At 45.8% G+C, this 25292-nt stretch overlaps 1 protein-coding gene and 1 non-coding gene across 3 annotated transcripts in view; both read left to right on the top strand.

The window, feature by feature from the left end:
• Nucleotides 1–25292, top strand: part of LOC139059238 (serine proteinase stubble-like) — a 63670-nt gene that overhangs the window by 29166 nt on the left and 9212 nt on the right. For both annotated transcript variants that reach the window (XM_070537383.1, XM_070537384.1), the window contains exons 3-8: nt 2898–3082; nt 4971–5369; nt 12668–12833; nt 15501–15574; nt 16669–16784; nt 23605–23933. In XM_070537383.1, coding sequence (XP_070393484.1) covers nt 2898–3082; nt 4971–5369; nt 12668–12833; nt 15501–15574; nt 16669–16784; nt 23605–23933 — 1269 coding nt within the window. The remainder of the gene's footprint in view (nt 1–2897; nt 3083–4970; nt 5370–12667; nt 12834–15500; nt 15575–16668; nt 16785–23604; nt 23934–25292) is intronic.
• On the top strand, nt 19270–19342 carry TRNAV-CAC (transfer RNA valine (anticodon CAC)). Its single transcript has one exon. It is a non-coding gene; the product is annotated as a tRNA-Val (tRNA).

The raw sequence follows: 25292 nt of genomic DNA, 5'->3' as shown, positions 1-25292 counted from the left end.
ATTTAGTAGAACTTTCCTAATTAACCTTTAATTATAAAATGAGTTGTGTGTGTGCGGGGTGGGTGGAGCTGCAACCTAACCCTAACTAACGCATCCCGTACATATATGCATAATACAGGTATATTATGTGTGTTCAGGCTGTTAGTGCTAGCTTTTGCGGTGATCCGCAGCAGAGTGTGGGCGGCGCAACGAGCGAAGGAGGTCCGATTGAGATCAGAGGTGAGGGGGGACGGGTAAGAATGAGGAAGAGGAGGAGATGCGTCATCTTCTCAGGCATTTGCAGTTCGTAGTTCGGGCAGCATTACGCAGCGTTACGTCAGGGCTCCTTCTCTTTATTTATTTATTTATATATATATATATATATATATATATATATATATATAGTGGGTATAGTGAGTGGGTAGGGTGTAATTTCGATCTTTCGGCGAATGGTACGAGGGGCGGCTGTGAGCCGCAGCAACAAGGGCGACTTGAGATGATTCGGCGGCTTAGGAGAACCACTCAACGGAGATCGATCGTACTACACCTCGACCACTGACCTTCGATGCTTGTTCTTGGCATTGCTAAATCCGTAAAAAATGCGCTTAATCCATTTTCTGATAGCGAAAACTGCGTTCAAACTGTCGGCGGTGCTGATCGTGTTTCTTTTTTTTTCTTTCAAATCATGCTTTTGCGGCTAAGAAAGCCATTATGCATATGTTGTCATCACATTCAAGCTCCACTGCTCCATATACCAGGACTGGATGGGTGAAACTGTGATTACCGATAAGGCGGCGCGCACTACTCGTCTGCACTCAGTAATTGAACCACACAGTAAGCGCACAAGTACTTAAACTGGAAGAAGAGTGATTAAACATAGTCACAAACTAACCCAATCAGAGAACCCCTAATGCCCGCACGTTTCCGTAAGATTTCTGCTTCAAATATGTTACGATACTTTCCTTCGGTAATTCTGTGGAGTGCCCTTCGGAACCGTTGTTTTTTTCTATATATATTTTACCGCACAGATTGCGAACACTGATTCAGAGGGTGATAACACGATCAAGAGGCGGAGTCTCAAAAATTTTCAAATTATGAGCAAATGGCAGTACCATAATTCTTCTCAGAAAATTGCATGTGAGAATAGCATGCATAACATGTGCAATATAAGCTGTTTTCTTCTTCAGTGGTAATCCTTGTTCAGGGATGAGATGAGATATTACACATTAAATATCTTACTTACGAAAATGTTCTATATTCAATGTTGAGAGGCAAAATTGTCATCCTCCCAAGAAAATGTCGCACGAAGTTAGAAAAGGAAACCCAGAAAGAAAGCTTTTCAGTAGAAGAAAAATTCATACCGGTTCGGATTTCGAACCCCGGACTAACGCTTTTCCGGGATGGCCGCTCTACCATCTGACCTAACCTGGAGGCTAGCACAGCGCAGGCCGAGGGCGAATTGATCGACAACTCGAGGCAGCGGGACACTGAAAATGGCAAATCAGTTATGCGGAAGCCCGCAAGATAGAAGAAAATACATGAAAGGGAGGAATGGTCATCCACCCGAAATGTAGCACGAAGTTACGAAGGAAACCCATACGGGTTTCTCAGAGAGAAATCCACACTCTACAATAACAGCAATATTGAATGTTCTTTCCCACTCTTCTTTCTTCTTTCTTAGTTTTTTCTTCTTTGTTTTACTACGTGGCCTTGTAATGTAGGCAAGTCTGTCAATATTCACTTTCATTCCATACCTTATTTCGTTTCTCGCATAAATAAAGAAAAAAAGACTAAGAAAGAAGGTAATCAGACTTTGAAAAACTGAATGCGTATTTTCTATTTGTAGCCTAAACCGAGTTCGAATAATGCCGTGATTAGGAAAGTGAAGACTTACTGACAAACACACAATGACAACTAAAATGAAGAACGGCAGAAAAATGAAAGAATACACGAAAATGACAAGCAATCAGGTTGCTATTCGCGTTGTTGGAGAGAAATTTCGTAATGCTCGCTGAAACTGATTTGCGACACATTTGCATACACAGCTCTAAACGAGCTCCTGGTTTCACTTTCGGCAATATCCCACTAAATTTTACGGACAAGTGAGAGAATACAAACAATAGCCAGAAAAATGTATAGGACCCTGCAGGTGAAAACGCATTTGCCGCGTCGTTGAAACCCTGCCTGATAAAACCATTTTCCTCCTAAATGCAGAAGAAAGTTGGCTCGGTGCACCAGGCGTATTTCTTATATCAGAATACGTGAAGAGGGGGCGCCTATAGTCAACTTTTTCTTGGCAAACTTGTGTGCCGAAAACGCGCAACCGTAAGAGTCACAAACCACAAAAAGAGTCACAAAAAAAAGCTGAGAGAGAGAGAGAGAGAGAAGAAAAGAAGAAAGGGGGGGGGGAGCGCTGCCTGTCGCGTTCGTCGAAAACGGTGTCATCTGTCGTGGCGCCACCAGCCGGGACTGTTTGTCTGGGATCGGCATTGAAGATGCGTCAGGGAATACGCTTGGCACGCCGCCGCCTGACGCGTGCTACCCCCCGCAGCTAGCGCCGTTCGGCCCAGCCAAGCGGCCGAGAATACAACTACGGCTGTCACGTTCGCTCCCACTGCAGCCCGCCTGACGCGGCAGGCCGCACTTCTTTCTCTTTTTTTTTTCCAACGGTGCTGCACAAACGCAGTGCTGTCATTGCACCAATAAATGGTTCCGTACGATTTGCTACAAACGCTGCGCATACCGCTGTACATTGTTGGCTTCGTTTACTAGATTTCATGGTCTGCCCCTCATCTGCAGGCGCACTGCCAGGCATTCTAACTACGCGATAATTACGCGCTTACGTAATTACACCGTTATTTATAAGTTACGAGCGTAAGAGCTGGGAGTCACTCACCCCCTGTTTCTCCTGCCTCCAGGGCTGTCCTTCTTCCAGATGCTGTCTCAGCTGTACGACCTGAACCGGTGCCGAACTCCGCAGGGTCTTCCGGGCACCTGCGGCGACATCACACGCTGCATCTACCTGCTGCTGGACTTTTCGAGGCTCCGGCAGTCCATCTGCTTCCAGAACCTGGTCTTCCCTGGAGTATGCTGCCCAGGAAGGGTCCGCCTAGTTCTTTCTTTTTTTCTTTGATTTTTTTTTTTCACTTGCGTGCGACATGTCCTCCCTGTTGCGCTGTCTTACAAAACGTACGGATAGTTTGGCAGCCGCCTATCTAAATATGATGCTGGCGATGAGAAGTTCTGAGAAAGAGGCACGAAGAGAGCTAAAAGTAAAACAAGTCCCGATGCAGTGCCACATATGTACAAGAGCCTATACACACCCCGGGTGAGAGCACGTGCCACTATATATGACATGCGCACACTGAGTCCCCAAGCGCTGTAGATTCGTGCGAACGTTTTATGTAGTCCGACATATAGCGGCGCGCATACGAGAACGATACAGAGATCAGGAAATGCGCGCTTACATATACTCGTACAAACGGTAATGGTTTTCGAAAAAAAAGATACATATCTAGCCACATAGGAATATTAAAAAAACTTTACTCTCCGAATATCGAGCTGATTACCGAATATTTTCCTGTGTCTAAACTATTGCGAAAAGTAAAGGTCGTGTTGAGTCCGCTTGTTAAACATAATATAAGAGATTAAAACAATGACAAGGTTAAGTTATCTGATATATCCATTGTGATATAAAGCTTATAAGCATGGATAAAGTGCCTCAGAAAGGCTGGCCAACGTTTCGATAGGAGCACCTATCTTCGTCAAAGGCGGCCTCGTCATCCTCGGCATGTTGACGAGGCCGCCTTTGACGAAGATAGGTCCTCTTATCGAAACATTGGCCAGCCATCCTGAGGCACTCAACCCTGTTTATAGCCGTTATATCACAGTGTGCTATTCCATCTGTCAGCCCCTTTCTTGATTTTTGATATATCTACGTAATTCCGATCGCAACTAGACATCCACTTAAAATTGAGGAGCCTGTGAATGAAAAGAAAATGCTATCAATCGCACGGCGCGTGCCATGTAAATGACAGTAGTGAAACAAGGAATTGGGACAGCACCGTATACGTTGTTTTAAACCGATGCAGATATGGTGGTACTCATTAGATAATAAATTACTTTGCCTAAATTCAGACAACAAATTTGTATATAGCCTGCCTAAAAAACGAGGCCACGAGGCATTGTTGTTAAATGAATGGGAATTGTTGAGGCATAATTCATCGGCTCCATGTGCTCGCTCACGAACTAGTGCCTCTACAAAACCGCGGCTCTTCTACAACATAATCACTCGGAACAGTTTGCACTTGCATGATTCTCGACCGCTTCAGACGATAATGAGTGTTTCTATCTTTTGTGTTCGAACCAGAACGAATATTCGACAATTTCGAAAAGTGAAGCAACTCTCTCATCGAATACGAATTGAATAGCAAGGACTGTTCATTTAGTATTCAAATTGTCGAGTAATCACCCCCCCCCCCCTTCTAAGTTAAAAAGTGAAATCGGGCTTCACTATACGCAGCGCCACCAAGTGCTGCGCGCAGTACTTTCCCTTTCAGTAAATATTGCATGCCAATGCGGCACCTATATAGTATACGTTGAGTATGTATGCGTCCTCAAAAAGACATTCAAGAGCGTTGAAATCTTTCCGCTGTGCTGCTTTCGGAAACTACGGCTGTCGTATCTGTTGACACAATAAATGTGACCTTTAGCCATTTTAGAATGGCATAATACTAATTAATTTCAGATTACGGACGTAGTTGCTGTTGCGAATACGGCTCTCAAACAGGTAATGCTTCGCTCTTCGTTTGTAGGCTACTATGACAATGATTTTGGGGGCTGTTACATTGCAATATTAGCACAAGCATCGTGTTTAAATGTTAGAGAAAAAAAACGGACTGTGGTCATAGCTGTGAAAGCGCTCATTGAGGCGCTTCTTCAAATTCGCTTTGCCTAATTCTAACCGTCCGTTCCGTCCCGCCCCCACGCAGCTAGTTCCGACCACCACGACGACGCCAGCGGCCAACACGAGGCCGACGGCTACCACAACCAGCTCTCCTCTCTCGGGCGGCGTCTCCGCGGGGAGCGACTTCTCCACGCCGCAGACGCCGGCGTCCCTCGAGGAGCCGTTCACGGAGTCAAACTTCATCGCGGTCTCCGTGGTCGAAGGTTCCAACAAGTCGTCGACGACCGCGGCGTCAAGCGCCTGGACCACGGCGTACCCGGTCGGGACTGCGACCACGCGTAGGCCTCGGCCGACCTCTACCAGGCGGGCCCAGTCGAGGCCGCCCTCCACGTTCACCGTCTCGCAGGTGGTGACGAGCCCCGTCATAGTTACCACGGTCACCAGCAGGCCCACCGCGATGGTCTTCATCGACCACATCGCACAGGTACTAGTTTTTAGGTTCTTGGAGATTAATACTCAGTAAATACATTTTCACTCTTAAAGCACCAAAAGCCACTCTTACAGCGAGATGAGGCTTGGTAAACCAGAAAATACGCAAATACGAAAGGTGCGTGGCGACGCAACCTTGATTTTCATCGACCAGCTCGCCAAAACGTCAATGATCTTGACCTTGCCTGTTAAAGTCTAGTTCATTATTATGGATAAAAATGGAATACACTCTATTATAGAAGGGCCAAAGAGGGAATTTGGCAAGCTTAGAGAAGTCTTACTGAGCCACAATGGTCTAAATAGAAATGTACATCTCAAATCGGAAGGAAGCGCCCTGGACGTCTCGAAGACTGCACGATCAGTTCGGAGACACCCAAATTTATGGCACTACACGCGCTTTCAATTTTTCAGCTCTGCCTCGTGATGTCCGTCTATGGAACGCTCTCGCGGACAACACTGCTTCCCAATCCAACCATGACACATTTCGCAGTTGACTGCTCGAACACTTTCTGTGTCTTGCTTTTTCTTTGTGCCTGTATTCTTTTCCCGCAGCTTTGTTACGAACGACGAGGGGCCGACACGTTCGTCGCAAACATTCCCTTTATTGCCGCACTCCGCGACTCTTCCCCTACGCTCTCCACATGCTGTCCCTCGGCGCAAACCACACGCAACACGCACACTTCGGGCCAATCACGTCCCTCCTCTGTCGCCGCTGCACTCGCACCAACTGGTCATTCCCCTGGTAACTATACACTGAACCGCGCGCGCGGCCTTTCAGAACTGCGCCTTGCTTCGCCACACCTGAAGCTCTCGGTCCTCTTACGCCGCCACTCTCTCCTCACAGCTCTCTGTATCCTTATCAAGTACCTTGTTGATTTGTAGTACATATAACTTCCGCGCGTGTCTTATGTCCATTACTTATTTTTCCGAACAAATCACGTGCGAGTTGACACATATTTTTTTTCGTAATCTGTGAGCCTGTAGCCTATCATCGATGACAGGGTTCATTGTCGTCTGCCTTTTCTCTCTTTCTATGTCTTTTTCATTTTGCATTGCGGCGGCTCATCAGCTGATCTGTCTCCTCGCGTTTGTATGCTTACCTTGAAATTACAATGATCTTCATGTAATATATACACGTTTCATTCTGCAGGTACATTAAATTTTTGTATAGACTTTTTACGGCGCGTGCTACTGCATTGCACGAAAAGTGCTTTTGTTGCACTGATGCCTTTTTAATTGTTTCGAATAGCGCTTATATTATGTTTCTGTAACTGTAATCCCCCCTTAATGCCTACCGAAAGCCATGTAAGGTATTCTTTAACAAAACACGCATATATATATATATATATATATATATATATATATATAGGAAACTTTAATCTTCACTTATATTTCTAATAAACAACCCATATTACCACAGAATTAATCAAGATATGTGTATTGAAAAATGCTTTATCAGACCAAACCTTGGCACTCATGACAGCCTCCTACTTGTGAGGGAGGGTGCACTGCGTCTAAAGACAGTCGGTCACGCAAAGCGACACCCGAGCGTCCTGGTGGCGGTGGACCTCCGTAAAGCTTTTGACACTGTGACGCATGAGGCAATCATCGAGGCAGCAGAGAGGCACGGAATCACGGGCCGCCCCCTCAACTTTGTGCGTTCCTTCCTTCAAGATCGCACTTTTTCCATACGGGTAGACGGAGACGCCGGGAAGGTTTACCCAAACATCGTGGGAGTCCCACAAGGCTCCATACTATCACCCCTCCTCTTTAATTTGACTATGATAGGCCTGGCTGAGCGACTGGAGGCTATTTCCGAACTGGGCTTCACAATTTACGCAGATGACATCACGTTATGGACTGCATCACGACCAATTGATGAGCAGCAGGAGACCCTGCAGGCGGCACTTGACGTTATTGACCACTACCTGCCACAAACTGGCATGCGGCCATCTCCAGAGAAGTCAACCTATGTGGTGATCCGAGGTTCAGCGCAGGACGAAGCAGCCCTCACGCTCACTCTCGCAGGCAAACCGCTGCAGCGAGCAGAAAAATCAGTGCGCGTTCTAGGTATACCTATTGACCGCAAAGGCACAGCGGATGCGTGGCTCGCAGACCTTCGTCGGACATGGCATAACACTCTGCACCTCATAAAACGAATCTGTTTCCGCATGGGCGGTGCTGGTACCGACGTATGCCGAAAGCTTGTCAGTGCTTTGCTGACATCCCGAGCGATATATGGAGCGCGCTGTTATGACCTGCTTGCTCGGCACTGGACACAGCTAGAGGTACTCCACAGATCAGCTCTCCGTGTTATCACAGGGCTCCCGAAACACACACGTGTCGAGGAGCTACATCGCTATGCGAAGTTGCCTACCCTCCGTGCAACCATCGATGCATCGAAGGTAGGACACGAGGAACGCCTGAAGCACACCAGACAAGGCAGGGCTCTACTGGCCTACATGGGAAAGGATATATCAACTTTGCCACAACTGCCATCCGACATCTCACCGTGGGATGACATTGCTGTCGTCGACACTACACCAACGCCCCGAAACATGGGTGCCCAACATGCGCACCGCCGAGCAGCATTTGCTGCGCGTCATGTGCAGACATTGGCAGACGCACCGCCAAGCCATGAACAAGTGTACACTGACGCAGCTTTCGACCCACGCACCAGCGAGGGAGCAGTCGCCTACCACGTAGTGGGTTCTTGTGAGACACATTCTACCTTTACAACTGCTGATGCTGACGACCCAACGGACCTTGAACTCCGCGCAATAGTCTGGGAATTAGATAGAGTTTCAAGCACCACGCAAGCAAAACACATCGATATATACACCGACTCTCAGTATGCACTGCATGCCTGCAAGTCGCGCCACACATCATCATCGGTAGTACTCCTCGTCAAGCAGGCCTTCAGGCGTGCGGAGGCCCACGGGGTCACTGCAACACTTCATTGGATCCCTGGTCACCAGGGCATCGAGGGAAATGAGAGAGCCCACGAGGCGGCGCGCGCCCTTCTTTCCAACCGCGTCGTCTCCCGGGATCCTTCAGAAGCCCTCACAACCAGCGCAAGCAACACGACAAATGGAGCCCCGTATGACCCAGACAGAGCTCTGAGAGCGGCAGCCAACCGACGCAAGAGGGAACTCCGTGCGAGTGTGCCCTCAGACCCAGACCCACTTCCAGCGGGTCTTCCCAGGTCGGGGCAGGTGCTGCTGCATAGGCTCCGTTCCGGCTTCGTCCTCACACCGGATGTGCTGCAGCGGTGGCGACAGTACCGGCCGCGCCGGGAAAGACGCCCTCCATCTCCGTCTCCCAACTCCCTTCCATCGCAGGAACCCGGCCATCCCACAGCCTCCGCGGACCACGAAGCGCTCCAGATGCCACACAGGTGCCCTGACTGCGACATGGCTACACGGCCATCCGCAGCCCATCTGTTTTGGGAGTGCCAGCGACACGCTCAACAGCGGGACCACCACCTGAGGGCGGTGCGAGTGTCGTCCCACGAGGAGTGGATCAGACCGGCAACTGGCTCGATGGATTCCGATAGGGCCATTCTGGACTCACTCTTGGCTTTCGCCAAGGACGCGCAGCTTCTAGGACGGCTCTGAGTACGCCTCCTCCCTCCCCTTCCTATTCCCCATTATAGGCCTTCGCGCCATCCCTTAATAAATACATTTTGTCATCATCATCATACTCAACTGATTTAGCGGTTGTGTATAGTGTCCCTTAAAGTTTTGTCAACACCCCCATCCTACGCGGCTAAGATTGAATCATTGATGGAGACAAGTGAAGCTTTGTTTTTTTGTGACTTCTTGTGGCAAGTAAGGATGATGATAGCTGCGGCAAACTGTACGAATGCTGCACAAAACTATAAACAGAAGACGAGAAATTTTGTTAAGTAAACATTCATAGCTATCACTGTCTAACTATCGCGTCAGATATTTCGGCGCAAACCACGCGTTCAGAATTAGTACACAGTATTAAAGCGATTATCTTTATTCGGCTCTTTCACCCGTTTTTGTGGTTGGTCGGTCGCCGATGGTCGGACTCGGCAAGTAATAAGTTCATTCATTCGTTCTGGATATTCGCTTACGCTAACAATCGTCATCGATGGTTTCTGCACAATATATTTTTTTCTATTTTTCAACCACAGCTTCCCTCATAATAGGCGTTGTTTGAGACCGCTATCATGTACTATCAGCGTCAGATGAAGCGTGAGCAGTGGAGCGCCTTAAGCGCCCTAAAGGTTTGTGCTCGCCCTCGTCCAGCCATCACCATGCATTGACAGGCTCTCACGTCCGGTTTCACCGCCCTGTGCGATAATGCACCCCCCCCCCCCCCCCCGCTCCCCGTAATGCGATATTTTCGGTTCTTTTTCGGTTCTTTACTTGAAAGCGGGGGAAAAAAAATTACCGACGATTACGTTACTTCCTAATGCGAAATTTGAGCGCAGCAAATAAGCTGTTTCACCTTTTCGATAGATTGAGGCAAAGAAATCGAGCAACACATGTATGCGCTATCACAGAATTTTTTTTTATTTTTCACACGTATTCCTTTAACAAAGACTCCACTAACAGTTCTTGACAGTCATGAAGGAAGCTTTGTGGTCGGAGAAATCCGCTTCGGCGGTGCGAACGGCAGGGTCTTCTCGGCGGCTGCGATGAGCTTCTGCTTCAGCCTCGCTTACTGCTGGTTGCTCTCGATGGCGGCGATGAGCCTCCGCTTCGGCGGCGCGAACTGCAGGGTCTTCTCGGCGGCGGCGATGAACTTCTGCTTCAGCCTCGCTTACTGCTGGTTGCTCTCGACGGCGGCGATGAGCCTCCGCTTCGGCGGCGCGAACGGCAGGGTCTTCTCGGCGGCGGCGCTTAGCCTCTGCTTCGGCGACGCGTACTCCTGGATCATCTCGACGGCGGCGACGGTAAACTTCTGCTTCGGCGGCACGCACCTCTGGATTCTGACGGCGACGGCGCTGGGCCTCTGCTCTGGCAGCTCGTTTAGCAGCAGCAGCAGCAGCAGACGGAGGACTTCCATCGGTCGTCTCGCTCATGGCTCAGAAAGAACTGGCAGATAATTTCGCAGTGGCGAACGGCAGCGGCAATTTCGGCTCGGGCGGTGCACATATACAGATCCGCCGCCACCGATCTGGCTCTCTGATTGCCACCGCACAGGGGTTGCATTGGAGGAGGAGCGAAGAAAGGAATTAAGTTCGAGCCGGCGCTTTGACAACCGGAGACTCGCAGAAGAGGGGGGAGGGGGGCGGCGTGTACACCCAGCGGCAAACGATGGGGGCAGAAGCGCGCGCAGCAAGCGGACAACACGATAAAGGGAGGAGGGAAGAGATAGCAGCGACTGACTGATGCCGCTGACGCCGATAGTGAGTCAACCCCAGCTGCGGAGTTGGTTTCAGGGACAACGCCGCCGATGCCGACACAAACAATATGATACCCTCGCTTCCGCAGCGCTAAGAACCAGGTCTAGCCGTGGGAAGGTGGTTACGTATTCGTCGACGTGCCGGGGCTTACGTGAAATAACCGGCGCGTCGGCAACTGAAGAGCACCCTATCCGCCACACAAGAACAGGGGGGGGGGGGGGGGGGACCCTTAATATCTTCCTCTTTCTGCATGGCGGCGACGGTGTTCTATGCAGTCACGTTATCTTGACTCTCTAGCGGCGTCAGCGGCATCCAGCGGTATCAGTCGGTCGCTGCTAGCGCTGATTTCGTCGATTTCTTTTTTGTTTTCTCGCTTTCAAATAAAGAAGAACCAAAAGAGTATATAAACTATCGCAGCATAGGGGAAACATCATCGCGTCGGGCGGTGAAACAGGATGTGCGCGTCTGTCAATGGTGAGGGCAGACCGACGGCGCGCACTATACATTTAGTTATGTTTGGGTCTCACGCTCGACTGTTCGCGTTTCATTTGACGCCGGTGATACATTCCAGTTAACTTTCGCGCAGAGCGCGAGCGACCCGCTGTGGCACAACAAAGGCACGGATCAAGCGTCGCCGCTCGCGAAGGGCAACATTCGCAGTCTTACACGTTGTTCCTACACGTATGCACCTAGGCGTGGTAAACAGGAACTATGTAGAACCCGTAGCAGCTGCCAGTTGTCGACCGTCTAACTAAGCCAGCTGGTCGTGCACTGTACGTAGCAGTAAATGGAGCTGTACAGTAAAATAAAGTAATAAAAAAAACAGCAGCCCTTTAGGCAGCGGCTGATAGCCACGGAACAAACCAGCAGGCTTAAGCGTGAAATAAGCGGCCGCGGCGGCTGCATTTCGATGGGGGCTAAATGCAAGAACACGCCCCTGTCCAATGCATTGGGAGCAGGTTAAATATCTCCAGGCGCTCAAAATGAATCCGGAGTCTCTCACTACGGCGTGCCTCATAATCTAAGCGCGCTTTTGGCACGTAAAACCCAAGAGTTCAAGGGTGAAATAAGTTTTACTGTGTACATTATGCATTTTTCTCCCTTTTCTTTGACTTGGAGCACTTTCTTTTAAGAAGAAGGCTTCCGAAATTCGTTGAAATCAGGTCTTCACAGATGGATGAGCTGCCAAGGCTTATATCATTTGCAATAGAAACCAAAGCAATCAAATAATTAATTAATCTAATTGTATTAATTAACTTCCTACTTACAGATATTGCGGCGCATGTTTGTATTGTAATGTTGAAGGGAACATTAGTGAAAGTCTCGCCCCGCGTTTCTACGTTTAAAAACGGTCCTGCCATCAAATTGTTCGTGCGTTTCAGCTGATTACGTACGCGGCGCCGCGAAGCGCAGCTTGTGGTTCGACCGCCCCCTGCCCCTTGTGACGTAAAAGGGAGGCGTAAAATAAAGCTCCGTCATGCCGCGCGATAAAGCGACCCGCCCCGCCCGTGCTGCTGTAGTAACTACGCGCCTAAGCTGGAGTTACGCAAAGCGCCAATCAGAATCAACTCGTAGAAAGAGGGAAGGGCGAAGGCAGCTTCATTTTACGCCACACATTTACGTCAGAAAGTGGTTAGACGGAAGACGTTTAGTAGCTTGGTACAATGAATACTGCATGCAATCCTGCGTACAACATAGGCAACAATGCTACACGTTGCTTAATTTATTCATTCACTCGTCATTCATTTCAACCGACTAGCAATACTATATGTTAGTATCTCACCAATCTGCAGCACGAAAAAAGAATGATGCAGGTAAAAAAACCGAATACTAACAATAATAATTTTAAAAAAAGCTATGTAAGTGGCTGAACATCTTGAATCCCCTTCTCTTTATCTTTTCTTCACATCTAGGTGCCCAGGCCTCGCCCGCCGAGGCCTCCACGGCCACCCAGACCTCCCTCTCCACCACCGCGCCCGATGCAGTCGCCCGCGATGCCTCCGCCCTCTGCTGCCCAACTGCCGTCGGCGGGGCTGTCCGTGCCCACCCAACTCCTGCCACCGCCGGCACCCACAAGGCGTGAGTGCCATGGACTTCGCCGTAATTTGTCCCACTGTTCCGTGGACGTGTATGACGTAGGACTGCAACCTGAATTCAACGTATCACTACTTGTTAGATTAGTTGGCACATACTTCTTATGATAGAAAAGACGAGTAAACCGTGTGAGAAATCGTGTGAAGATTCACGTGTGAGCCATGAGAATTTCCTTGTCGGTTTCATTTCTTGGAGTGATTTTCGTTTTTCTTTTTTTTGCTCCATGATAAACCTCAATATAAATTACCGGGCCGTCCACTCGTGGGTGGAACACCAGTGTGTTCCCTCAGAGCAACTTTATTTTCGCATGAAGGCTCGTAGACAATTTTTCGTTCGTAAATATGTGCGCCATTCTTCACATTGCCGCTTCTTCTCGTAAGGCGCAGAGAAATGTTGAAAGCACATTGCGTGGAAAATTAATAAAATCGTATTTTTAAGATAGCGCGTCGAACTTGAGCAACTGCGTCAAAAGAATCACACTACTCGGTAACATTCACACTTGTGAAACTCGTGTGCGGAAATTATGCGCACAAATCACTAACTTAAAATAAAAGAGAGTTTGGCAAGGATCACTCAATATACGTACATGCAAGTGCTAAGCATTTCAAAGGTAGTTGCGGCAAGCCGGCTTCAGTATCACACCCACCATAACCCATGCAGTATATTATATGTATATGCAGTATATAAGCCATGCATTATATATATATATATATATATATATATATATACCAGTAAAAAAGCAGTTATGGGTCCGGGTAAATATTCACAGTGAAGTAGACGCGCGTATGAAGCGGTTTATTGACGTCTCGGCCTGGGTCCGGCCTTCATCAGATGATTCTGATGAAGGCCGGACCCAGGCCGAAACGTCAATAAACCGCTTCATACGCGCGTCTGCTTCACTATATATATATATATATATATATATATATATATATATATATATATATATATATATATATATATATATATATATATATATATATATATATAAGTTACTTCGTTTACGAGCCTAGTAGGGAGTATATATCGCGATGAAAGAAAAAAGACGGTGTTTTCTGAGCGAAACATGAAAGTGAAAGACAGAGGGGTTAACCATAAGATATCTCCGCTTGGCTACAATGTACAGGGAGAAGGGAGAAAATGGTACGAAAGATTAAAGTACAGATGAACATTATGATACTGCGTGCGTGGTGTCAGAGTAAAATGAAAATTGACTTGTGACATGCCTGAGAGTCTTCAATCAGTGTATATATATATATATATATATACACTGATTGATTAGCGTTTGCGCTATATATATATATATATATATATATATATATATATATATATATATATATCTTCTATCATACCTTCACAACAATATTTGTTTTTGCTATTGAACAAAGTCTGAATTAACGAAGATTGTTGTTTGTAAGTGTTATTTGGCATCGGCCAGACATTTTCGCCATATAGTATGTCCAGTACCTAAATTGGCTGAAATTTTGTATTACGAACAATTCTAGCGCAAGCTCTTTTCTTTTTTGTCTGTGAATACGGGCCAAAATTTCGCCCAGAAATGTACGAAAAAAGAGCAGTAGGTTCATAGAATGTAACCAAATTGTCTCATAAGAGATGCCACGACTCTGAAATCTAACTCTTTTATAACAGCCTATATAGTACATCATTGAAGAAATGGTTGAATTATAGGTTCTGCGCAGCATGAGAAATTGCGATGCGTGTCGTGTTCTGTTCGACCGAGAAATTGAACATGCGAAATTGAACATGCGAAATTGATTACCGACTGATACACTTAAGCTGTCATGTTCTCACACGTACACCAAACAGAATTATGATTCCGCATGTGCCAATATACGTACGCTCAAACATCAAAACGCTTGTACTTCGTCTACAATGGAAACGCGAACATGTAATGGCTAAGTAGAACGCGTTGTTTTCCTTTCGCTTTCGCTAATTATTCTAATGCCGGCATAATTTCACCTTGTATGCATATTCGAGGATCTGTGCAATTTTAGGCGACCATGGAAGTGGCGGTGCGACATCGTGCCAGCGAACAATTATTTGCGAGAAGTGTTTTACTTTGCGATTTCTTGTTCATGTTTAATTTGTCCACGACAGTGTACTCCCTCATTGTCTGTCATTCCTTTTTGTTGTTTTTGTGCTTATATTGAAGCCTGATGGCAACATGGGACAAGTTGTAATACGTAGACCAATACTGAATTAAGTTATAAGGGTCTTGAACCATTCCGAACGAGCACTTTGCAGAGTCCTATTTGGCATTTGCGCATATGGAACATGTTGTCAGAGTTATGCGTAGATTGGTGCGCTAATCAAATAGGTAGATAATTATTTGGCACCACCAAAAAATCACCGATAACAGTAATCAGTAAAACTTCTGTATGGGCGAGTTGGTACATGTCCAGTAAAAGAGAATAAAGCAAACCAGGACGACCACGAAAAGTTAGCTTCTATGTGTGTACCTCTCACTTTTTGCGGTCGTCCTGGTTTGCGCTATTCTCTTTTCCTGAACAGTAATCAACCCACCAGTTTTTGGACGTAGAAAGGACGGCCAGCTATCATAGTTGCACAAGGAAAGCATTTTGGAGTAATAAATGAATGCTTATAAGGAGACAAACATTTTGTCTTTTCCAGGTTGTGGTCACGCCGGTCGGGACGGCAGAATCGTCGGCGGACACGAAGCCTCGCCTGGCCAGTGGCCTTGGATGGTAACAATAAGTTTTTTCAGCTTTAAAGCTTTAATGACGAAATGTATACTATAGTCTTTAGAGAAAAGTGACACAAACTCCTTCGATGGGATGAAACTTGAACATTTCGAACACATGGCACGCAACGACAATTGCAAGTGTTAAACGGACGGCTGCCTTCACACTCTAAATTTTTTTCGGATATGACAAAATCTTATCGCTTCACAACATGCACAATAATGGTGATTGATGTTTAATAAAATATGAATGGCTCATGGGCACACTAAGGGCAGTGACTTTGAGGAATCAGGAGTTGTGGACAGGTCCAGCCACGAAGGAATGCTCCCCCGCGCGGTTATAGCATGCGGGCAATGCCCGATTCCGCAGCAAAGGCGTGTACTGCAGCGCTCGCAGGACACCGTCAGCCTCCTTTAAAGGGGTGCTACCCTCCTCCAGGCTGAGTGGTCAGTTGAACGAGGTACTTTCGTCGGAGGGCTGCGTATTGAGACGCTCCCACAGCAAGTGCCCGATGATGGCGGCGCAGTGAACTCAGCTCTTATCCAGACGTGCACGTTCCGGCAACGTCGCGGTCATTGCAGCGTCCGCCATTCTGGGTTGCCGCAGCGCCGACTAGAGGCCGTGAGAGTTGCGCACAGCTTAAGTAGAAATTGGTTAAGACTAATTCACCAAATCTAGCACCATAAAGCTATAGCACCAAAATAAAACAATAAAGCTGGTTTACATTTAGTTCTGGCCGCAGAGCGTACGTTTGTAAAGAAAAATTGAGTAAGACTAACCAGTATGACAAATAATTAATCAGTAATTGATTTGCTGGACAACCCACAAAGAAAACTCCCTACAGAGTACTCAAAACTAAATCACGGTCTTTGCGTTAAGTTTCCAGCGCTTAAAGTAAAATCTCGGGGTATGAAATTCGACGCATCGAAAACGATCCGTTGGGCTTTGTGAGGTAATTCACTTCTATATTTTCTGTTATCCCTTTCCATATTGCGCGTTAATTACTGATGATATACTTGTGTAGCCTTAGGGTAACCCATTCTCCCTTTTTTTCATCTCCGTGAACGAGCGACAACTGAATGTGGGGTTGTTTTCAGGCTGCCATATTCCTCGAAGGTCGGCGCGGACGAGAATTCTGGTGCGGCGGGGCACTCATCAACGAACGATACGTGCTAACAGCCGCCCACTGCCTTTCCCATCCATCGGGTTTCAGGTACAGTTGTTTTCCCGTTTTATTTTAGGGCGTTTGTTGCTTAAAGAAATAGATTAGTCATTTACAGTCGACAAGAACAACCACTGCAGAATCTCGCCTGGTCAAATTTGAACGGTCAAACTGTTACCTCCAATTTTTTTTGTTATGTACATCACCATAATCAACAGCATCTCCAATTACCCCTGTCTTGCGCCAGCTGACCCCGTGTTGCACCTTCAAGGTCCTTATTTCAACGCATCACTAAATTTTCTGCCGACCTCGGCTGCACTTAAATTTCTGTCCCTTCGCAACCATTCTGTAATTCTAATGGACCATAGGTTCTGTGTCCCGTGCAATACATGGCCTGCTTAATTCCATTTCTTCATCTTAATTTAAACTAAAATATCGGCGACGCGTGTTTTCTCTCTTATCCTCACCGCTGTGTACCAAGGTATGCAGGGTATATGCAGGGTATACAGGATGTATCTTTTCTTTTTTTAATCATCTAATCTTTTTAATCAGGTAATTTTATAGAAAGTAATGAGCACTACGAGCTTGGAGTTTTCACATACGAGTTTCTAAGCGCGGTGGACACTCTTTGCTACTACTAACGTGAGCCTCAGAAGACTAATTTACAAAAAATTGAACAAATATATTTTCTTATTCGTGCCTTAATTATCCGGAAGCTGCTGTCTAAATGGCACATTTGGAGGCAGAGACATCTTCACGCACACCCACCTTTTAAACAGTCTTGAAAATTGCACCCACTGCGAGATATTCATCACCAAATTCCAAAGCTCAAGGGAGGCAATATGGAGACTGAGCGTGTCCCGCTGTGCGTGAGGCGGCAACGTCTCTCGTAAAGGAGCATGGCCGGGGTGAAGTTCGAATGATAGCATGCACGCGGAAAATCCTATATTGCCTATAAAAAAATATTGCCTATATTTACCGTTGAAGTTCGATGATGATTGTCTCGAATTAGGTGGGACCTTCAACACTTTAAAAAAATGTGATGGTGCATTAAGATGCGACTGATTTCAAATCCGCCATTTAAACAACATGCACCTAAGACACGTACTGTTAAAAGAGATTAGCAATATTTTTTAAATTATTCTTCTGAAGCTTACGTTATTAACTGAAAATGATCTCCACGTCGCCTAGGAACTGCTCTGCAAAACCGCTACGTTCACAGCGCGTATAGCATCTTAATTAGGCCGGCAACTGGATCACCGGATTGCGACAGGGTCAATCCGCACTCACTCTTGGGTTTCTCCAAGGGCGTGCAGCGCCTAAGATCATTCTGAATACGCCTCCCCCTTCCCCCTTCCCTTTCCACATAATAGGTATTCTAGCCAACCCTTAATAAAAGCATTTTCGTCATCATCGTCATTTTAAATCTATTGTAAACAAAAAGCACCCTGTACGTATTTTTTAATGTGGAACACTTTATTTTAATCGAAACTGGCATATCTGGGCCACTGTCGTTTCTACAGGTAGGCTACGCAGCTAGGTGCAGATTGTAAACAAGATAAAATCGAGAATAATTTCGCTAATTACCGAAAACGTGTCATTATATACTCATTCTATTATAGGGTACATGTAATTGCGACATTGCAGCAAAGCAACATAGAAATCTCAAGTCTACTTACCAGAAGTTCTAAGATTAGCACCACTTTCGAGATATACGACTTTAAAATAGATTACAAACTACATTGGCGCATAGTTTAACAGTTTCCCAAAAGCGTGCCTCTAACAGTTTGAAATCACCCGCCGTGGTTGCTTAGTGGCTATGGTTTTGGACTGCTGAGCACGAGGACATGGGATCGAATCCCGGCGACCGCATTTCGATGGGGGGCGAAGTGCGAAAACAGACGTGTATTTAGATTTAGGTAAACATTAAAGAACCCCAGTTGGTCCAAATTTCCGGAGTCTCCCACGGCGTGCCTGCGTAATTATAAAATGGTTTGGGCATGTAAAACCCCATAATTTCACTTAACAGTTTGAAATCATCTTAACCGGAAGGACGAGGGATATCTCAAAAGTGAGACAAGCCTGCTAAGCGGACTTCAATACTCTTCGGCTCGAATTTTGTAATTACTACATGTGCCCTAAAGTGAGCAATTGAAAACTTAATTAGCAAGCTTCGAGTATTACCAAAAACCGACGAAAATTTTCTTGCTACTAATGTCCGTCTAACGACGTAGCTTACTTGCAAAAGCTGCAGGGGCCTTTACCCCATGGATTACATGTCCAGAAATTGATGACTTTGCCCCTTCGGCTATATGTCGAACTTCACCGCGGCGCGCTAGCGTAACTCAATGGGCAGCATTTTCAAATAAAGACATTTCAAGAAGGCCGCCCGAATTTCCACAAATTTCACTCGGCAACTCTTGGTTTTTCCCGGGAGGACGTTCTTGGTTTTTCACCGCTGTGCGATTCCTCGCCTCGAGAGCTCACTGATTCTTCATACCCTAAGGAAGGCCTGGCATGCAGCCATCGAACGTCTGTTTCCGTGGTGTAGCGGTTATCACGTGCGCCTCACACGCGCAAGGTCCCCGGTTCGATCCCGGGCGGAAACAATACTTTTTTTTCATTTCGTTTTTTTTTTTGGGGGGGGGGGGGGACCTCTACATATATGCTCACACACAAAATAAACGGGGTTGAACATATTCTCGACAGAAGTTTTTTTTTTTTCTTTCGTCAGGGCGAGAAGAATAGTCGTGCAGAGTAATTTTTTTTTTAAATATCAGCACACCAGGGAGGCTCTGACGGACAAGAATAATCTTACTTATCTGTCTGCCCAACCTTATTATGAAAAGTTAGACGGTTTCATAATCGTGATGAGTGGAAGTGAAAAAAGTATAATTTGCCTCAAGAAATGAAGTTATATTGCTCTCGAAAACGTAAAAATACGTCCCTAAGCTTCTACGGTATTTGCAGTGCAGCTCATTCAAAATTTACTTGCGGTGCAAGCAAGAAAGAGACAGACCCATCGTCAAGAAACGACTTCGGGGAATCCGCGATATCGTATGGCATCAGATTAAGTCCTCTGAATTAGTTTCTTCATATTTGTCAGGCGGCCAAGTCTTAAAGAGGGAGCATTACCTATCGTTACGTTTTGTACTTCAATGACGACTACTATAACTGCGTTATAACGGAGTGCTTCTTTGCCGCGGCGTCGTTTGTCAGTTATGTGTGCGGTGCAAAGAGAGAGAGAGAAGGATAATGACTTGTTATTCCAAAGAAAGTCTGAGCCCCAACACTTTGTAGAAATACGTTAATCAGTTATGGTGAATATATCGAATTATGGAACAAGAACGTGCGTTTAGTGCAAATTAATTCGTTTCGCGTGCTTTCTTCTGAATTTCGATGAATTTCTGCGGAGTTCTCTTTCGTCCTCATGGGTGCTGATGAGGATAATGAAGGTGATCATGACGACAGCGACGACGATGATAGATTGGATTGAGATGATGATGCCAGAAGCTGTGTTGCGGTGTTACGTCCGCGTTGGGCGAACAAACTTAACGTACTATAGTGAACGGGTGGTTTCTGCAGTCGTAACACATCGTTATTAAGCTGCAACAGCTTTAGTAAACAGTTAACTTGCAATGCCTTTCCGCACCATGAGTAGTCACAGAATGCCGTATTCACACACAAAAGCGTTAGAACACAGAAAAAAAAGCAAGATATACCAATGCATCTTTCAGCTATATTAGCATACTGTACGTATCATGATAAGAGCTCTTTAAGACTTCGGTCTATACAATTCAGCTTCGATACGTCGGGCACCTTATCAGCACTTTCCTGTTCCTTGCCATCGCCCCTCAAAGATAACAAAGATAAAAGATAGAAGCCGAGGACAAGCTTGAAATCCTATGTGATATCCTATGTAAACTTGCTCCCACAAGAGAATACTTATAAAGCGAAGCTTTGTTTGGCTCTTCCCCTGGGCTTGGCGTTCTTCATCGTTGATGATCATTTGTAGGTTCTTCTGGCGCAAGGGCCAAGTTTGACAAAAGATCACCATGACTATTCTAAATACTTTACAGTGTTAAAGAATTACTATCCTGTGTGTAGTTATTTTGCAAGTTTTCTGTCCCCTAGAACAGAAATAATATATACTAACAGAGTTTGAGAACAAAGCAATAGTTGTTGGTATTTTCGTAGACTTTTCTAAAGCAGTTGATTTAGTTGACCATAATATTTTGCTGGAGAAATTACAATATTATGGGATACGAGGACAGTCACTATCTCTTGTAAAATCCTACCTTTCCAACAGAGCCCAAGTTGTTAAAATAGATACTTTTACTTCGAAAGCCAGGACTGTCCATTGCGGAGCGCCCCAGGGAAGTATTTTAGGCCCTATACTTTTGAGTATTTATATTAATGATATCTTCAACACTAACCCTCAGGCAAGATTTATTATCTATGCAGATGTCACCAGTATTTTTTTCTCTGGTAATGATATCCATACTCTTATTAAACAATGTAACAGTACAATGAAATCCTTAGAGAAATGGTCGAAACTTAATCTAATGAAGGTAAATGAAAGCAAAACGAAAGCAGTTATACTTAAGCCAAAAAACAAACATATACCTCCGCATCAAGATATTAAATTAAACTCGCGAAATATTGATATAGTCAAGAATTTCAAATGTCTCGGTGTCATCTTTTCTACGAACCTGTCTTGGAATAATCGTGTCAAAAATGTAATCAAATTGGGCCAAATAACAGGTGTAATAGGCCGCTTAAGGTATATCCCCTCTACGCGGATCAAACTCTTGCTATACAATTCCCTTTTTTCTTCACACTTGAACTATTGTCAGTTAATGTGGGAAAAGACGGCATCCAACAATCTAGAGCATATTCACTTATTACAGAAAAAATATCTCCTACATACATATAATGCTCCCTACACTGCATCAACAATAGCTTTCTTCATGAACACCGGTGTAATTCCAGCGTATAATCTGTACAAATATCGGTTAAGTCACGTCTATAAGGCGGAAGTCTATAAGAATATTTTTAATCTGTATAAACTCGCCCAATTGCAAACTAGAGCACCAAATTATATCATAAGACACTTCGAAGACTGGACAGTGCCGACACCACAGTCAAACTATGGGAAAGAGTGCCTGAGGTATACATTACCCACACTCCTAAATTATTACAATTCGGTTCATTTCAATCTTTTCTCTTCGTCTCTGTATGAGCTTCGGCTGATGTATGTCATTGCCTTGTAACACTTGCGTGACCATTCTGTGTGTATTTTTCCATTGGTGCTCTTCGTGACTTTTGAGTAATGTATATGATGTGCTATATTATGTATGTACGGTACACATGTGTATATTTTGAATGAATGAAATAATGTGATGCTATACCTCTGCCCAAATGAGGGATGGTGGACTTGTCAAGCTGTCCAATGGACAGCTTTTTTTCCCGCCACCCCCCATCTGTACCTTACAAGATCTGTACCTTGCAAGATGGAAATAAACTTTCTTTTCATATACTTGAGGGGGACATACCGGCATAAGCCGCACAGAAGAATTCTGCGAATGATGATGGTAAACATGTTAGTATGTTATGATGATTTTCCGATAGACTTCAGTAAGGACACTGGTGTATAGTGCCGTAATAAAACTGGTACATAAAGTTCAGTTAAAATATATGACGATGACAAGGTGCTCAGAGTTAGAAAAGCAATGCTGTCTTGCAGTCTCAGTCCATGACGCCTGCTGCAGCAGGGCAGAGAGAGAGAGAGAGAGAAAGAGAAGTTGGGCCACCACTCGGTATGGCTAACTGGATATGCGCCACTCAATCCCCCAGAATTGATTTGGCGCTGCGATGCAAGGAGTATACGGCCTCAAAAGTTTTAAAGCGAAGTTCTTTCTTCCTTTTTTTCCTTTTTTTCGTGATTCTCGAGACTTTGGCATTTGGCAGCGTTTTCTCGCCTAGTAGGCATCGGCGTCGCATCGCTTCGAAAGACCTTATTAGCTCAACGCGCCGTGTGTCGTGTTGCGAAATGGATGAATGGGCGTGCGCGCGCATCGGCGACAAACTCTCTGACCTTGGACGGCCTCGAATTTGACCTTGGCTCAGACTATAGGCAAAGAAGTGCTTCGCACTGAAATAAAATTTGAACAAAAAAACTAGTAGAAAAGGAGCAGCTTCCTCGTGCCTTTCACTCGTCCGCTGCGCGTGGTAAAGCTGTCACTCCAATTGCTCGACTTCCTTTTCTGTCACAACAAACTATTTTTGACGTGTACTTTAAATAACGTTGACCACATGAAAAAATGAGAGTGAGTCTTCGGAATAACGACGCAAACAATCAACATAATGTATCTATGTGCCATCTAGAAGGAACTGCCCTGTAAGCGTTTTGCAACAAGGCCCTTTATGCCGGCTTAAGTATAGTCAACTAAAAGGACCAATGTTTTAAACGATGCAGTAGCGCTCCGGGAACTGCCAGTGGATCACTTCCACTTTCAGGGCCATAGCTACCATAATAAATAGATCCAGCACGGCGTCTATCGGTATCGGCGCCCCCATTCCACAAAGTGGGATAGCTGCTCTCCTATGATGGCCGAACAAATATAGGTTACCGCGTGGTATGCGGGTACGTGGTCATCGGTAACTGCATGGAGTGCATTTCGGAGAGGGTGGAGCACATCCATTGCGCAGTACAGCTATGCAGTTTAAAAATCCACAATTTTGGGGGGAAAAGGTTTTCGAACGTGGTCGTGCCGTTTGCCGCGCTCTCGCAAGAGAGAATTTACCCGCACACGCCTTGTTTTATACCTCGTGCTCGTTGCCTCGAAATTAACGCGTGTCCTGTGCGCAGGTACCGGCCCGCGCAGCTGAGCGTGCGGCTGGGCGAGCACCACATCTACAACGACCGCGACCACGCGCACCCGGTGGACTTCCGCGTCGACTCGGCCCTGCAGCACCCGCGGTTCGCCCGGCATGGCTTCTACAACGACATCGCACTCCTGCGGCTCGCCGCACCGGCAGAGTTCAACGACGCCGTGCGGCCAATCTGCCTCCCTGAGGCCACTGCCACTGCCGCCTCCTCGACGACTGCCGCGACGTCCACGGCGGCGTCACCGAAGGCGCGAGACCCCATCGCGGGTCTCATGGCCACCGTCATCGGATGGGGAACGCTGTCCTACGGTGAGCAGGCGCCGCTCCGCGCGACTTTGTGATCGTGGCACGTGATGTCGGCGAATGTGTGAGTATGCGGGGGGCGGGGGGGGGGGGAACAAACAACAGCTAGACTTCCAAAATTTTAAGCGGGCACCAGTCAAATACGTTTCCTACTTTCGATGACGTCATGGTGGAGGCGAACTCCTTCCAATACCGCCGCGTTTCTCGAACGCTGTGTTTTGTCGCGCGGAGGCACAGATGAAAGGTGCGGTTTGGTTTTGTGGACAGAGCCTGAATAAATTATGAGGTTGTCGCTGGGTGCAAAGAAAAACAGTATCAAGATGTAGAGAGTGTTAGGTTGGCAGTACCTGGACAAAGTGCCATAGACAGGCTGGCCGACGTTCCAATAGTTGGAACACTTTATTCACGCTTAATGTGTCCCCGATTGCTTTTTCACGTGGAATGAATGCGCATCTTAGAAACTCGGCACTCTAGCTCATAATTTTCCTTTCAATCTGCTTTTCACACATTGCGAGTAAACCACGCGTCAGGCAGCTGGCCTTTGCGTTTACCTGTGTACTAGTAACGACCAATTGACCATTAATGTGGACCCCTAAAGTTAGTTAATGTCCGTTGATGTCCGTAATTAGCTTGAATTTGGCTGCAACATGAAACAGAATTTCGCCCCCAAGGACAGTGAAATGGGACAACTTCGATATTAACACTCCATTCTTCGGACCTAGCTTTAGCTCGAGATCAACAATGACTTCTCCATCCTAATTCAAGCAAAACTTATACAAATGCTGCAAAAAACAAGTACTCAATGAGCTTGAATAAATATTGCTTCATTTAATATAAATGGTTGAAATATAGTGACTCTAGGGAGCCGATAGTGTATTTTGGTCCTTAAGACATTATCAAAAGGAAAATATTAAAAATTGGTCATAAAAAAAGGAAACTTAAAGCAAATGCGCAATTACGCACCAAAAGCAACTGTAATTCCGTGAAATGCAACTACATAGTTTGCATAAACTCAATGCTAATATATCAATTTAATATTTCCGTGGATGTGCTTTGTTAAAGCCCTGACATGTATATTATTTGTGTACATAAAGCCAGCATATGTTATGTCCTTTTCGTACAATTTACCGGTCCTAAACTTAGGTAATGATATATACTTTATTACGGAGTTAAAGAATTTAATATTTCTGTTTCAACTCTACATTGAATATCTATATTTTCTGTGGTTACTCGAAAACCACTAAATACACTTACAGCTCTATGTAGTTATTAGACTTTAAACTTTTCTTTTTGGGCACAATATATTTCATTCACGCCAGTTCAGCGGTGATCAAACGAGAGTATTTCTGCATTTAAAGTGTATTT

The sequence above is a fragment of the Dermacentor albipictus genome, chromosome 4, assembly GCF_038994185.2.
Source record: "Dermacentor albipictus isolate Rhodes 1998 colony chromosome 4, USDA_Dalb.pri_finalv2, whole genome shotgun sequence".
Taxonomy (NCBI): domain Eukaryota; kingdom Metazoa; phylum Arthropoda; class Arachnida; order Ixodida; family Ixodidae; genus Dermacentor; species Dermacentor albipictus.
This window is presented reverse-complemented; position numbering and strand designations above follow the sequence as displayed.